The 17,942-nt window shown below is 31.0% G+C and overlaps 1 protein-coding gene across 2 annotated transcripts in view; it reads right to left on the minus strand.

Annotated features, from left to right (window-relative positions):
- LOC145293145 (NADH-cytochrome b5 reductase 3-like) overlaps window positions 1–17,942 on the minus strand; it is a 128,558-nt gene that overhangs the window by 10,237 nt on the left and 100,379 nt on the right. For both annotated transcript variants that reach the window (XM_080139567.1, XM_080139568.1), the window contains exons 3-6: window positions 8,878–8,950; window positions 3,114–3,220; window positions 2,235–2,364; window positions 128–211 (exon numbers count right to left, since the gene is read on the minus strand). In XM_080139567.1, the coding sequence (XP_079995693.1) occupies window positions 128–211; window positions 2,235–2,364; window positions 3,114–3,220; window positions 8,878–8,950 (394 nt within the window). The remainder of the gene's footprint in view (window positions 1–127; window positions 212–2,234; window positions 2,365–3,113; window positions 3,221–8,877; window positions 8,951–17,942) is intronic.

A 17,942-nucleotide genomic window follows, 5' to 3' on the forward strand; every position in this document is an offset into this window, starting at 1 on the left:
GTCATCATATTGATTTATTTAGTAAATTTTATAGAATGTTTTTATTTTTAAAATGTTTTCATACAAAGGCAATTGCAAAGGGAATAAAAAATAATGCAAGTTTTCTAAGATTAGAATGAGTTAATACCTGTACCACCAGCAATCATTGCAACTTTGTTAGCAGTAACAGTTTCTGGAGGACATTTTTTATCAGGGCGTATTTTGAAAACACCTACAACGAAAAGAGAAGAATAATATGACAAGAATAACATGAGTATCTTTCACTCACACATCCACAAATGTGTTTATAAGAAGTAAATTTTTAAACTACTACACTAATTGCTTTGAAATTTGGTAAATAGATTCTATTCATACTATTAGCGGTTAAACCAAAAAAATATTTGTAAATAAATGTAATTTGCAATTACAAGAATTAAAAAATTCTTTCTCTAAAAACGATAAATAACTTAGAATTTAAATTGTTTATTTTGAATTCAAACCATTTAGATTTTAACATATTTTGTAAAACCTTTTGACAACTTATTAAAAAAAAAAAAAATCCTGATCAATTGAAGATAAATGGTTTTGCAATCCATTTCTGTAATTTCCTTTTAAAGTTCCATACAATTGTTTTTTATACAAAATTGATGCATAGTATTTGTAGGATTCGCCCTATTCTGTGGTATTCTGATATTTCGAGGATTTCAATTATTAATCATAGTATTTGATGGTTGTTTGTCTTATTTTCGAAATGTAAACGAATTTTAAAAAATACATTCACAGTATGTATCTTTAAAGATATATATATATATAAGAAACCAATTGTGTATTTGTTAAAAGAACTAAATAAATACATATTATTAGTGAATTGTATATTTCATATTATAATTACATTCAAATTTGGGAAATATGTTTGATAAGGGCAAACAGTATCAATATATTTTTTGTGCAAAATCATCCTTGTCAGCTTCGTTCCTAAAGATATGATCGTCTGAGATATAGTACAGTGCAAGAGAGGGCTACATATTAAATACAAATAATGGATTAAAAAAAAGAAAAAAAGCAGAACTTCTTCATAACAGTGATATGAGGTGAATGTGTGTATTTTAGTTTCCAGAACCACCGACAGATGTCACTGGTCAGCCAAAGAACAGGGGTTGATAACTCTTCCTTTTCTAAAAGTGCGTGCAAACTAGAATTATATTTTGCTACATTGACAAACAAAAATTATATTTTGATATACAATTGTTGTTCATACAATTATTGTGCATACTGTGTAAAAAAAAACAAAAAAACTATTCTTAAACCTCGATGTTTCATGTTTTTAAATTTTGATATGTTTATATATGGAGAAATAAAAATCTTTCTGTAAAAAAAATTATTCTAAAACCTCTATAAACGTTTCATGTTTTTAAAATCCTATTTTGCTACATTGACAAACTAAAATTATATTTTGATACATTAAATCACTCGTTGAAAAGAAATTATATTAATACATTAAAATTATATTTTGATATACTTTTTATACAATCAATGTTTCGATTTTCATATATTTTTGTGTTATTTATTTTGTTATATATTTTTGCGTTATCGTAAACACTTGCTTATATTTGAGGTTGACATAATGGCTGCTAGATGTCATTTCTCTTTCGAAGAACAAGGATCGATAAGTGTCTCTGTTGCTAATATGTCATGCTGAAGTGCCAACTGCTAGAAATTTGTTAGTTTTAAAGTTAGTAGAAGCATGGATTCAAAACTGGATTAGTAAAGAATGTAACGGGTTAAAAACTGGTCATTTTATTTCTTGAGGCTCATCAGGCTCCAACCAATTAGTGTCCTTATGTATCCATTTTGAAATACCTAACCATGATTTTCAGAATTTCTGTGGACAGTGAAAGTAAAAGTATATTTATTTTAAAAGTTCAATTCATACCTCTCTCAAAATGTTATCGAACGATGCTTTCATAATATACATGCAATCATTTATCTTTTTACTAGAAAAAATCATATAGCAATAAAATAGCAGCATATAGTGTATAAGAAACTTCAGCTTACATTTATAGATCAATTTTAACCATTTTATTAGCTTTTTCAAATTTAGATAAAAGCCAAACATTTTGAAAAACAAATTTCTTGTCTTGAAATATAAAAATAAATAAATGCTATGACCTACTGAAAAAAAAATGTCATTTTCATTTGTTGAAATGAAATGAAACAATTGTTGTAAAGGTTATACATTAACTCTGCAATCTTACCTTGACCTTCGTAGATCAATAAACCAGATGGTCCTCTAATATCAAGGTAGTCATCAATACTCAAACTTTCCATATACTGAGACATTTTACCACCTTCTGGAAATTTTGGATTGACATCTTTAAAATATATCTGCAAGCAAAGTTGTTTTTTTTCACTTGTTTTGTAGAAATGTTGAGATGCACTGAGAAGAAACGAATAAGAGCAATATGGTTGGAGACAAAGAGAAATGACCTCCAAAGGGAGAAAGAAAATATCAAACAATGTTGAGTGTTGACTCAAAGGAGGGGAAAAAAATCAGATGTTCAAAGAAAGTACGTATGTATATGGTATGAGGCAATATTGGAAAAAACATGCATATCAGATTGGATAAAACAAACAAACCAAAAAAAAAAAAGTAAGAGTCTGGAAGGAGATTACCAATCACAATGAAGGCAATAATGTATGTGCTGTGACCCAGAGACAAATAATATAATTCCATATTTTTTTTAAATATGTGAAAATTAAATCTGAAGTGTTTAGCTAAAAAAATTTTTTAAATGGCATTAAACGTTTTTTAATAATAGAACAAAATCCTGCAAAGATACAAAGTAAAAATCGTGACATTATACATTTATGTACGAATTAGCATGGGAAGATTAGTGAAAGGATCATGAAGATACAAAAAAATGATACCCTTCTCTTATTTAGACGTTAACTTTTTTATTTGTTTTATTAACAGTGTGTCTTTGCTTTATACATGAAAGGCAAACATCTTTAGTCCTAGTAAAAAACCTGGTTTGCATACATCTAGAAATACTTATTTAAAAAAAAACTTTGTTATTTTACAGCTACAATGATTTCACATATATTTATGAAAAACATATTTATGAAAAACATACCTTGACAACTAGATCCATGTACCCTTCATCATCATCACTAGAAACAGGGGTGTATGGTCGGATGACTAGCTTTCCATCAATTTGGGCAGTAGCATAAATATGCTGTCCTACAAGCAGATATCAATCTATTTAGGTGTGGAGAGATAGTCAAAATGTAAACAAGTTTTCAATCAGAAAATGTAGTCAATAAAAAGGATTTTTAGAAGATAAAGTGAAATTAGAGGCAATGCAGTCATTATCTGATATTCCTTGTGTATCATTTTTGTGTCTAACAGATTTAGAGTATTAAACACATTTGAAAATTAATACAAGCTGAAGTGGTAGTCTATGCCAGATGAGAGATTACTCCTCTTACAAGTCTTCTGTTAAATAAAATAAAAATAATTACTCATGGAAATTCTAGAGTTCAAATATAGACAGGCAATAGACAAATATGTTGGCCTGAAATTTTAAAATCCTATTATGAAAAAAAAAAAATAAAAAATAATATATATATATATATATATACACACACACACACACACACAAACACACACACACACACAAATATTAATAATTTTTAACTATTTTTAGTCTTAAAAATTAAAATGAAAAATTTTACAAAAAAAAAAAGAAAATAAAGAAAAGAAAAGAAGCTTATATTTCATTGAAAACTAAGAAAAGCAATTTGTTTATTACCATTGTAAACCTTCACAACTTTTTTGTGATATCCAAGCTGGAGTGCGGAACCACAAGGTAAAAGAGTGATGGTCGTGCTGTGTGTCATACATAGAGGAATTAACCCACTTATAAGCTAGAATTTAGTTATTTTTGTGCAATGACATGATTTCAATTATACAAATGAGCATTGCTTGACATGGGTGAATTCTGCTTGATACCAAGGAAAGAATAAATTTGACACAACTAGTTGAAATTATGTAGAATGTTTAGCAAGAGAATAAGAAAAACAATTGAGTTGGCATCGTTTGTGTCATGGTTACTTGATTAAGGAGATTCATATTTGGGAGAATTGTTAATTCAAGAATCAAACTTTTTGAGAATTTGACATCATCAAGTTTTGAAGAATTGTTAATACAATTTGATAATTGGACATTATGATCTGTTTTGCATGTGTGTTTTCAATTTTCACTACTACACAACCTATCAGAATAGATTTGGTATTTCTCAGTTGATGTGGGCAACTTTAGATATGATTGGTTTAGTTTGGTAACAGCAACCATTTGATAAGAGAACAAGCCTGTGTTGAGTACACTGAACAGCTATAGTTGTTCAGAGTCATGTAATAGACCCATTCACTTTAAGCTGAAAGTAGAGGCCTCAATGAATTGACAAAGCATTTATTTTTATCAAAATAAAACTAAAGTTCAAAATTAAAAAAATATGACCATATAATGGTATACAAGTCAAAAATCCCTATTTAATATCAGCTTGAAGAAAGACGAAACTACTATGAACTGATGTTTGTTCACCTATCCTATTAGATGGCTGAAAAAAGTTGTTATTCTCCAAGTGGAAATAAAGATTTGTTATCCACAATGTTGACTAAAAATTGAGATGCAAGTCCACTTGCAAACTTCTTCAGTCAACCGGGCCCTTTCTGACTAAATTGTCTTAACTGATGCTATAATTTACTTGATTTTATTAAATTTTTCTATGTCCCTAATCTTCACAGATAAAAAGAGCAAGAAAAATAATCTGCTCCAATATTATTTACACTGCTCTCATCTTGAATGTTATTTCAGCCAATGCAACTTCTAACCTTCATTAAGTGTATCCTTTGTCAAGGATTCGTGGCATAACAGATAAAGTGATAAGCAGCCTTCTGAAGGTTTAAGGTTCAATCCTAAGTGAGGACAATGCTAAAGAATGCAATTAACAAGACTTCTACCCAGTCATGGCTGATGGAACAAGAGCTAACTATTCCCATAAAAAAGGCTTGTTTGAAATTTCATACATATTCCCTAAAGATCAGGTCAAAGGTTACATCAACTGAAACACGAGAATAACATTTTAGATGAGAACCAATTATCCAAATTATCAATCCTCATCTCAAAAATTCCCAAACCAGTAAGAGCAAAATAATTAATGACTTAATATGTTGTAATTGAAGCATTCAATTACAACATATTAAATCATTATTTCACTCTTACTGGTTCCATGCACTTGAAACACAGTTAATTCATTTTTGATAGAGTGCATCATTCAACATTTACTATGACATTTTTTATTCTTATTGATCAAAAAGGATTGCTAGATTAGATTTACAAGAATTTAAAACATCAGGATGTCAATATTCCTACATTTAGGGCAAAAATTTCTAGTTCAAAATCAAAATAAGTTGACGGAAAAAAATTTTTAATTTCTAATTCTGATGTTCAATTCAAAGATTAGCCCAAAAAATACAGCTGGGCAATCAATTTCAGTTCAATTTAATAAATTCAGTATCTACTGTTTTGTGCTCAGCACATTAAGGATTTATATATATTTAAAAAAAGTAAGACTGTTAAAATTTAAACTTCATTAAAAAAAATTTTTTATATTAGACTAGCAGGGCTACCTGGCGTTGCTCAGGACCGTATAATAAACAATGAAAAAACAAAAGCAGATATTGAACATATGTTTTATTCTTAGGGGAGAGGAATCTTTCATCTCTATGTATTATTTGTTTTATCTGCCCTAGGACTGGTATTGTTCATGTTTTATCCCTAGCATAGGTAATTTACAGCATGTATATGAAACTGTTTTACCTTAGGGAGAAGAGAACAGGTAATATACAACATAATGTGTCTATATTACATCCCTGGCAACGCCTAGAAACCAGCTAGAACATGTATTTCAGTCAATCTATATTAAATCCTGGGCTATGCCGGGAAACCAGCTAATCTCTATTTAGTGACTTGACCACCAAAATACCTCCCTAAGTGTGTCCTTTCTTTTGAACTTATTAGATATAGGTATCTAGAAATGTGTGTGCACTTTTCAACTCTCATCTTCGAGTGGCCTATGGGCCTTGATAAGTGGTAATATATATTTTATACAAAATATATATATATATATATATATTTTGTATAAAATATATATGTGTATATATATATATATATAACAAAATAGGTTGGAGTCGCTGAATAACTCATCCTCTCGTTAAAGCGGTTCCATCCTCTTTCCCGAATTTGACTACTGTGCACGTTTCAACTCTCATCCTCGATTGGCCTATTGGCCTTGATAAGTGGTAATATATATATATATATATATATATATATATATATATATATATATATATATATAAGAAAATAGGTTGGAGTCGCTGAATAACTCATCCTCCCGTTAAAGCGGTTCCATCCTCTTTCCCGAATTTGACTACTGTGCACTTTTCAACTCTTATCCTCGAGTGGCCTATGGGCCTTGATAAGTTGTAATATATATTTTTTACAAAATATATATATATATATATATATATGTATATAACAAAATAGGTTGGAGTCGCTTAATAACTCATCCTCCCGTTAAAGCGGTTCCATCCTCTTTCCCGAATTTGACTACTGTGGACTTTTCAACTCTCATCTTCGAGTGGCCTATTGGCCTTGATAAGTGGTAATATATATTTTTTACAAAATATATATATATATGTATATAACAAAATAGGTTGGAGTCGCTTAATAACTTATCCTCCCGTTAAAGCGGTTCCATCCACTTTCCCGAATTTGACTACTGTGCACTTTTCAACTCTCATCCTCGAGTGGCCTATTGGCCTTGATAAGTGGTAATATAGAGAGAAGAGAAAGAGGGTGAGAGAGAGAGAAGAGAAAGAGGGTGAGAGAGAGAGAAGAGAAAGAGGGTGTGAGAGAGAAGAGAAAGAGGGTGTAAGAGAGAAGAGAAAGAGGGTGTGAGAGAGAAGAGAAAGAGGGTGTGAGAGAGAAGAGAAAGAGGGTGTGAGAGAGAAGAGAAAGAGGGTGTGAGAGAGAGAGAGAAGAGAAAGAGGGTGTGAGGGAGAGAAGAGAAAGAGGGTGAGAGAGAGAGAGAGGGTGAGAGAGAGAAGAGAGGGAGGGTGAGAGAGAGAAGAGAGGGAGGGTGAGAGAGAGAAGAGAAAGAGGGGGGAGAGAGAGAGAAGAGAAAGAGGGGGGAGAGAGAGAGAAGAGAAAGAGGGGGGAGAGAGAGAGAAGAGAAAGAGGGGGGAGAGAGAGAGAAGAGAAAGAGGGGGAGAGAGAGAGAAGAGAAAGAGGGGGAGAGAGAGAGAAGAGAAAGAGGGGGAGAGAGAGAGAAGAGAAAGAGGGGGAGAGAGAGAGAAGAGAAAGAGGGGGAGAGAGAGAGAAGAGAAAGAGGGGGAGAGAGAGAGAAGAGAAAGAGGGGAGAGAGAGAAGAGAAAGAGGGTGTGAGAGAAGAGAAAGAGGGTGTGAGAGAAGAGAAAGAGGGTGTGAGAGAAGAGAAAGAGGGTGTGAGAGAGAGAGAGAAGAGAAAGAGGGTGTGAGAGAGAGAGAGAAGAGAAAGAGGGTGTGAGAGAGAGAGAGAGAAGAGAAAGAGGGTGTGAGAGAGAGAGAGAAGAGAAAGAGGGTGTGAGAGAGAGAGAGAGAGAAGAGAAAGAGGGTGAGAGAGAGAGAGAAGAGAAAGAGGGTGAGAGAGAGAGAGAAGAGAAAGAGGGTGAGAGAGAGAGAGAAGAGAAAGAGGGTGAGAGAGAGAGAGAAGAGAAAGAGGGATGGAGAGAGAGAAGAGAAAGAGGGATGGAGAGAGAGAGAAGAGAAAGAGGGATGGAGAGAGAGAGAAGAGAAAGAGGGATGGAAAATTAATTTTTTTTTGGTTTTCAAACGGCCTCTTTCCCCCCCCCCCAGTTTAACAGAGGTAAGTGGTCACATGGTAATAATACAAAAAAGGTAATGGCTGTTTGGTTTTTAGCTTAAATATAACGATGTTTATTTTTTATCAATGAATATTTTTAAGCTGAATTTTTTTTATCCGTTATCATTTTGTCTTGATATTTTTCGTTATACCCTCGTATAAATACTATTTTTAACCAGTTAATCACGTTGGAAACATTGTCATGACGTTTAATAATATATATAAAGAAGGAGAGTTATTCTTGCAAAACTATCGGTAAGAAAAGTTGTTATTTACAGAAGTCGCCATTACTGGATGTTGACGTCACGTCACGTGACATGACTAAGCGTTTTTTTTTTTACGTATAAATATCATTAAATCATTCAATAAATACGTAATGAATAACGTTAAAATGACAGGTTTTTTGGGGGCCCCCCATGCAGAAAACTGATCAGTTGACCCACTTCTAGTGGTCCATTTGACGTGAAATTTCGATATTTGTCATCCGGGTGACGGGGGTTAAATATGATACCAAATCTGTCAAGTTTGGTTCCGTCTTTCAAAAGTTTTAGCGTTACATACAAACATACACACAGACGTTTGGGATTTATATATATAGATGCTTAAATGCGATAGGTGTTCAGTGTTTTCCCTGCTCTACACTTTTCTTTTCTTCTAATAGAAAAAACAGATTGATGAGATTGAAGAAATATATAAGCATTTAGATTTCACTTACTAGAGTTTGTACATACGTTAGCTTAAAGTACTTAAAAAATAGTGATATAGTGAAAAATATGCTTGTAGAGAGTTGGTAACTCCTAATTATAATCCTTTTAGTTTTTTAAGTTAAATACTAAAATAATTTAGATTATTTTTATATCTTAATAGATACAAACTGTTCCAAATATTTATGAAATTAAAGTGGGTGTTTTAAACAATTAGATATCAAACTTACCAACGGGTAGGCCAAGAATATGTTGAGGAGAAGGTAAAGCAAACCGGAATCGACGAGTGTCATGACTAATATCCTGGATTTAGGAAAGAAAAATAAAAGCAATTTGAAAATATTCATCATTCACAAAATTTCTTTAAAATTATTTTTATTCAATTTTAAGGAGAATCTCACAGCCAAACATTCAAAAGCAATCAATTTATAATAGAAAAATAATTTAAATCCTTTTCACTGACTTCAAGGAATTGAAAAAAAAGTGTTATCTGTGAGACAATATTAAGATTTAGAGTAAACTAATGATGTTTCTTAAGTATTAAGTGATTCCATCTAAATCAGAATTTTAAAAAGGGAAATTATCAATACAAAACGGTTTCAATATCAATATGTCTAAAAACTGCAATATGGCCAATTAGACAATCAAACCATCAACTTCTATAGAATTTGCTTTTAAACGTTTAGGTTTGAGAAGACCAGATTAAATTGAAAATAACAAAATATCTTTTTATTTGTGAAAATACTTTATTAAACATTTTTAAAATTAAAATAGAATCCAGTTTAGTTTCATAGTTATGAAACAAAATATTTTCAAGTTTTAAATAAAATTCATCAATATTTTTTTACCTCTCCAAACAAAAAGAAAAAAAACAAAAAAAACTATGAAATAAATCTCTCTATATCTATAATAAAATGATCTGTTTTCCCTGAATCTAGTTTCAATAAGAAAATAACTGAATACTTTCCAAACAAGTATTTCAGTCACTTCTTACAGCAACTCATAATATCTGTTTCAATAAACTATGCATATATTTCATCTCCATTTAAGAATTATTACATTTATTCTGAAGAAATTGCTTCTTTCAAACAAACAGTTTCACTCCCTATTTACTAAGTCCTCTCAAATCACCATGTTCCTTCCTTAGCAGGTATAATTATTTGAGGCAACCATTTATTATTTAACTTTTTCAATCATAGTTCACTACATTTCAAAAAAATTAAAAATTAATAAATAATAAACATCCCTCCCCCTCATTTTCACTTACATTCAATATGGCATCCTGAATGTATTCCAGGAATAAGTGAATATTGGTATGTTTGATTTTCAAGACTGCTTTATGTCTATTAACTAGCAGTATCTGTGCAAATCCCACAGGGGCTCATTCATATATAATACATTGATATTGACATTCTGTAAATGTTCAGCATAAATGATATTTTTGTAGCTCTTTTAAAAACTGTAAAAGTATTTATCTAAGCTATCAGGGACACCTGCCATAACCTGGTCATAAAGTATGCTTAAATATGATATTTGAATTCTTACAGATTTTGTATATATTATTATACAGTTAATGTTCTATCGATTTTCATCTATATATATAAAAGCGAAAATGTATGCGTGTATGTATGTTCGCTTTTCCTCGATGTCCACGAAAAGCTTCTTTCAAACAAGCGCTTGCTCGCTTCACAACTTTTAAAAACTTTTTATATCATCTATAAATTGTAATATCTACGAATTATCCATGGAGCTCGCCTCTCTATTTAATTTTATTGATTTTCAAATGTTAATTATTCCACATTTTCCGCATCGGCACGCATTACATTTGGTTTTCTGTATAAAAAAAGCGAACCTCGACTCTAATCACAGGCCCAGAGCCAGTTTGGTTAATGTCGACTTCGTCACATCAGACTGTAGCTTTCATTTCGCTCCTCCTAATAAACAGGGAGCGGGTTTTTAAAAACAAACAAACCCATTTATTCAAAACTGTCCTGCACAAAATAACTGCTGAATACCTATCGCCGTCACGTTAATCAAAAACGCGCACCTGTTTTTTTTTAAAACACTTTACTATTTTCCAACTGCTCGTCGTCAACGCTTCGGGTTTTTTTCACATACCCCGAAAAACACCCGGGCAACGCCGGGTACCCCTCGCTAGTATATTATAAAGTTGCAATTTCAAACCTTATGAAGAATTCGTGGTAAAATTATTTATTACAAGAAATGGAAGTCCATAACAATTAAACGACAGTCACTCGGATGTAAGTGTGACACACAAAATAACACACACGCTATCCTATTAATGTATAGATTAGTTCTCAGAATAATCAACTTAATGAATACTTAAGATCAGCTTCAAAATAGCACATGAGTAACTTCTTAAATATTTCATGTCTTGCATTTTTATCTGCAACATGATTTTTGGGTTTTTTTATTAGAAAGCACTGCCAGACATTGTGTTTTCTGTTAAAAATAAGTTTACAAAACTCAAGCTATTTTCCACCAACATTTATATCATTTATATCAAGAAACTAAACCAATTTTTGAAGAAACTAAAGCGATTTATATCAAGAAACTAAACCGATTTTTCCCAACATTTACATAAACATGCAAACATTGTTATTTTTAAATTCCAGCAAATAACATTAAAAAAATTCAAATAGAAACTGAAGAAAATTATTAGCTCCCATTTTATTTATTGAAAAATAAATGTACATATGTACCAGAAAAAAAACAAGAGTGGTGGGCACGATTACTGTTACTTCTGATTTTCATTTTTTTCTCTGACAAAACTTTCTCTTCCTTCATAAGTGTCATAGGATTGAAACAAAATTGATGTTGCCTTAGTTTATGAATAAAACAAAAGCCAATGCATTTAACAGTTTCAATTAAAAAATATTAAATATGACTTCCAGAGAAACATTTGGTTAAGTTTTCTTTTATTGGTTGGGAAGAGTTTACATTAGTAATATGCATGAAAAAATTTAAATGGTTGAAAACATCTCAATAATGGCATATACCAAAAAAACTTAAAAATTAGGAAGTTGACTATTTTTGTGCCTTGCATGTTTGGACATTTTTCCTTCGTTATGACAATATGCCTTTTATCACATTTTTTCACTACTTTTTTAAAAATGCTATAGTTATATTAAAAGCAATAAAATTTGCAATACAGGCTGTCCAAAAAGTCACTAAAGGGTTTTGAACTTAAATAGATTCTTATTTTTGATATCTTTCTGTAATTTCAACACAATCTGACTAAGACATTGGAAAATTTAAAAAAACAAAATGCAAAATTCAAATAATCTTAATTTATGAAAAATAATGTCTTTTAAATGTTGCCCATTTTCAATTTCACATATTAGTGCTCTTTTCAAAACATTATTCATGACAGATTGCAGAATCTTTGAATGGCGATTTAACTCCCTTATTTTGTTCCTGATGTTTTCCTTGCAAGGTTTGGGACTTGTTAACAGAATCTTTCTTTAAGATATTCCCACAAGAAAAAGTCGGGGCTAGCCAGGTCTGGGGAATGTGGTGGCCATTTGACATTGCAAGAGATAATGTTGTCGCCAAAACATTGCCTGAGAAGCTCCATGGTGTCTCTCGCCATATGTGCCGTTGCCCCATCTCATTGGAACCATAATCGGGGCCTATTTTGAATTTGTGGGTGCAAGAAGTCTGTAATCATAGTCTGGTATCTCTATCCAATAACAGTGACAGCATTTTCTTCCTGATCTTAAAAAAAAAAAGGTCCAATAATATTCTCCTTTACTGTGCACTTTATGGGATGCAACTGCTTTTGATGAATTGCCCTTGGATTTTCAGAGCCCCAAAATCTGTAATTTTGTTTGTTAATGAATCCATTCAAATGAAAATGGGCTTCATCTGACATAATCAACTTTTGCAAAAAATTGGGGTCATTTCATCCAAGTTTCTGCATTTGAACTGCATATTGAACAATCTGCACTTTATAAGAAAAGCATTTTAAACTGTGCAGCATATTGTGTAGTGAGCTTTGACATATCTCAAGTTGTGTGGAATGTTATTGAATCAATGTTTCAAGATGCTGCTCCACATTCTCTTGCACTCTGTCCCTATTTTCATTTGTGATGACGTTTCGCGGTCTGCCAGTACAAGATCAAGTACAGCTCCTTGGTTTTCACATTGGTGCAAAATGTTTTGAATTGTGTTGTGACTTGAGCAATCTCTTACATGAAAATGTTTCGAATTGTGTTGTGACTTGGGCAATCTCTTACATGAAAATGTTTCGAATTGTGTTGTGACTTGGGCAATCTCTTACATGAAAATGTTTCGAATTGTGTTGTGACTTGAGCAATCTCTTACATGAAAATGTTTCGAATTGTGTTGTGACTTGAGCAATCTCTTACATGAAAATGTTTCGAATTGTGTTGTGACTTGGGCAATCTCTTACATGAAAATGTTTCGAATTGTGTTGTGACTTGAGCAATCTCTTACATGAAAATGTTTCGAATTGTGTTGTGACTTGGGCAATCTCTTACATGAAAATGTTTCGAATTGTGTTGTGACTTGGGCAATCTCTTACATGAAAATGTTTCGAATTGTGTTGTGACTTGAGCAATCTCTTACATGAAAATGTTTCGAATTGTGTTGTGACTTGGGCAATCTCTTACATGAAAATGTTTCGAATTGTGTTGTGACTTGAGCAATCTCTTACATGAAAATGTTTCGAATTGTGTTGTGACTTGGGCAATCTCTTACATGAAAATGTTTCGAATTGTGTTGTGACTTGGGCAATCTCTTACATGAAAATGTTTCGAATTGTGTTGTGACTTGAGCAATCTCTTACATGAAAATGTTTCGAATTGTGTTGTGACTTGGGCAATCTCTTACATGAAAATGTTTCGAATTGTGTTGTGACTTGGGCAATCTCTTACATGAAAATGTTTCGAATTGTGTTGTGACTTGAGCAATCTCTTACATGAAAATGTTTCGAATTGTGTTGTGACTTGAGCAATCTCTTACATGAAAATGTTTCGAATTGTGTTGTGACTTGGGTCATCTCTTACATGAAAATACCGTCAATAAGCTCTTGAAGTTAAAACAATTGACCTCTGATTTTGGCAAAACAATTTCGCAAATTGCACATGTTGTTCAATGCTATACTTATCCATAATTAATTTCAAAATAATATCTGTAAAATATTTGAAATGGAGAAAAAAGATAATCATCAATAGTAAAATGACAAAGATTTTCAGTCCTTCAGTGACTTTTGGACAGCCTGTATAAATATATGTGTGGAAGGAATTGCTGATTTCCATGTAATCTACAGAAAATGCACATAAACATGCTGTAATACCATAAAGTATCATATATGCATTAAAAGCAAAGGAGTTAGAGAACTTCAAATTGAATCATAAGGTATTTTCACTGAAAAATTTGTTACAAGAACAAACCAAATTGTTATGGTAGGTCATTGTTTCTTTCTTATTTTTATTCTTTTTGGTATTTAAATGTTTTCTTCAGTATTTTCGTTGAGTAGCATTGTTACACTTTAAAAGCCGGTGGTTGACGTCATGTTCTAAGCAAAGCCAAGCGGCCAATTATTTACATCTGGTTCAAATTCTGCACAAGTACCAAAAAAGGAATAAGCCAGTTTATTTCATATGAGAAAAAAAGATTCAAAGTAATGTTTCTCCTGATAGGCTTTCAAATTTCATGACAAAATTTCCTCATAAGGGACTGGTAGTGAATTTTTAAACAACGGTAGGATTAAAAAGAAATTTTACACAAAATGGCGGTTTCATTTTTATTATTAATTTGCTACAAACTCTTCAAATATATCATGTACATTATTATGCATCTTAAAGGATATTCATTTCTGAAAAAAAAAAAAAAAATGATATTTCGAGAATTTAAAGTGTTTTCATTTTTAAAATGACTATTTTAGTAGAACTACTTTAAAATCTTTGATTATCAAAAGTATTTTAAAGCTATTGCTATTACATGTAAACATGAAATGATCTATAAAAAAAAGAAAAAAATTATTATCATCTTCTAAAGATTCAAGATAAGTATTATATTTTAACTGTGTTTAGTAAATGTCCTAGTTTTATTTTATTTATATCTGAAAAATTGTAATGCTTTTGCATAGATCTTAACAATTGTACTAAATCTATTTTGGTAGCTTAATTAGCCACCAAATTATGACTTAAAAGTTTGTTGTAAATTAGAAAATTTGCCATTTTGTGTTCAAAAGCGAATTTTCAGTCTATAACTAAAAACTTTTACACATGTATTGTGTCATCTTGTGATAAATGAAAATAAATCATAATGAAGTATGCTTCATACACGATTTAGTCCAATTTTATTTTTACATGTTTTTACTATTAGCATAAAAATTCTGAATTTAAAATTAAAAAAATGATTACAAGTTCACTAATATTAAAATAGAATTTACATTATTTAGTCACCATCCAAAAATAAGGCTCATGAATTATATATTAAATGTTTCGAATTCACATGGAAATATCTACATGAATACTGGTTTTGTTTGCGCAATCATCAAAAATTATAGGAAAATAACCGATCACTTCATATGTTAATCTTTTCAACTAATCATTTGCACTAATTTCAAATAGTATGCATTCCATCTTTCACAATTTATTACATGTATTCCAACTAAGTTGCTTCTCACAAATACATAATCTCAGACAAAAAGTGGCAAATAATTTCACTCTTTTACAATTATCTCTTTCACATTCACAGGTATACTTACTATGAAGCCACTGTTTATCATTTGATTTTTTAACTCATACTATTTCCTACACATTACACTACATTTTTAAAATAACATATTCAAGGAATAATGGAATGGGTGTATTTCAACATCAATGAACATTTCACATCCTATTCACAATGGCATCTTAGCTTGAGAACCAAGTAACATTTTTAAAAATTGGTTAATAAATTATTTTTTTTTTTTTTAGCTAAAACAGAACAGAAAATCACTAAATTTCATAGACAGTTTTGTTTTTATTAAAATAAAACAGAAGATCACTTTCTAACTTTTAATAACTTATTTTTTTTTTAACTAGACCCAATCAGAAAACCATTTACTAACTTTTAACTACTGTTTACTTTTTTACTTAAAACAAAACTTGAAAATTACCTACTAAACTTTATTGATCGTTTTCTTTTTACTGAAACAAAACAGAATAACTTAATGACACTTTCTTTTTAACTAATAAATTTTATTCTTACATCAGAGTTTTCTTGGGGGGGGGAGCGGCATAACTTAGAGCAGAAACTGTTTAGTATTCTACCATACAATAATAACAATACTATAGAAACTATTTGGAGGTAGAATAGGTTTTGATTTTTTTTTTAAATATCTTTCTGCTGTAAAAATAATTTAAATAGTGAAAATAAATAGGGTAGAGTGAGACAATTATATTGGTAAAATTCTTTAGATGGTGGAGCATTATGACGCACTTTTGAGTATCTTAAAAAAAAAAATTATCAGAACAAAGGATAAGCAGCTCCAACATGCAGGAGCTGAATCAGTGACCACCAATAAAAATTGGAGGTGACTCATTATGCCCCACCTTGGAAAGTAACTGAATTAGTGGCCACCAATAAAAATCGGAGGTGACTCATTATGCCCCACCTTGGAAAGTAACTGAATCAGTGGCCACCAATAAAAATCGGAGGTGACTCATTATGCCCCACCTTGGAAAGTAACTGAATCAGTGGCCACCAATAAAAATCGGAGGTGACTCATTATGCCCCACCTTGGAAAGTAACTGAATCAGTGGCCACCAATAAAAATTGGAGGTGACTCATTATGCCCCACCTTGGAAAGTAACTGATTGATAACTGTCAATTTCAATTTTTGTAGATGCTTTCCAAGCCAAAGTTCTTTTTTTCACAAGTACTGAAAACAAGGTAGAGAATCCCTTCGGATGATTATCTGATTTTTTTCCAAGAAGAAAACACATGATACATGCTTTAAAACAAAATTAGAGCAATTGGTTCTTGAAACAGAAGTCGATAAGCTGAAAAATTTCTTTTCCAGACAACACCGGATTACGGATCAGTTAGTATAGAATAAAATATAATTTCAAGACAATCTTAAAATGAGTTAGGGCGTTCTAAAATGCAAGGAAGAAGAAAGGGATTGAAAACCTATCAAAGTAAATACAAGCAAATGTTCTCAATAATTTCAAGTTGTATGATAACCCGAAGAATTTAAGATGGAATCAGCAACACTAGAAGTTACGATAGTTTTTGGTTATCTTATAAAAAACAGAATGCCGGTTCATGCATAAATATCTTTTGAGTGAAAATAAATCTTTTTTTTTTTTTTTAAATTCGGATAAGGATAAAATAAATTTGGTTAACAACTGTTTAGAAAACCGATTATAATCAAAAAGGGAAAAGAAAAAAAGAAAAAGAAAAAGCAAAGAAAAAAAAAGAAATAAAAAAGGAAACAAGTAAAGGATAAACAAGATAAAAGCAGAAAAGAGATATTAAAAAAAATAAGTGAACAATTGAGAGGGTAATACGAAAGATTGTAAAAGAGAATTGTTAGTAAAACGAAGTTAATGAAAGTATGAAAAAAAAATAAATCTTACTTGTCAAATTTCTCATGCCAAAAGATAATTACACTTTTGCAATTAAATAAAAATAAACTGATATTTTATGAAAAGATCAGTTCAGTATTAAATGTCAATTTTAAGCTTAAATATTTAATGTTCATAAAGAAAAGAATAAATATTTCAAGTTAATGAGCGAAGAATATCATTTTCTTGGCTTATAAAAACTTCAATTACATGTCCATTTACACACACCATGTAGTTGTAGACATTTCACAAAACTTGTTTGGGCGGTGCACATTATCAAGATAAAATGGGGAAGAGCAATGCAAGATTGCATTATAAAAGATTTGGAGAAGAAATTGTTTGGACGTGAGTAACAAATTTCTGCTGACATGGGACCAGCTTACAAAACAGTAGATTGCAAGAATTATTAAGGGAACTTGAAAGTGAAAAGCTGATAAGAAAGCAATTGCCAAGGGGCATAGGCAGTCCATAATCCAGTATTAATAACATCGTTACCGCTGAAACAAAAGGCATAAATAAAATGAATTAAAGACTATGCAAATATTTTAAATATTTTTTCAATTCTCCCTCTTATGGATGTGTTTATGTAAAATAGTTTATGAATATAGGCAGCAGAGATACTGGTTAACATAGAAAAAAAGAGTCAACTTTATGGTAAACAATTATTCTATTAGCATTTTGGATTCCTG

The sequence above is a fragment of the Euprymna scolopes genome, chromosome 14, assembly GCF_053919585.1.
Source record: "Euprymna scolopes isolate OS-2025 chromosome 14, ASM5391958v1, whole genome shotgun sequence".
In the NCBI taxonomy this organism is placed as follows: domain Eukaryota; kingdom Metazoa; phylum Mollusca; class Cephalopoda; order Sepiida; family Sepiolidae; genus Euprymna; species Euprymna scolopes.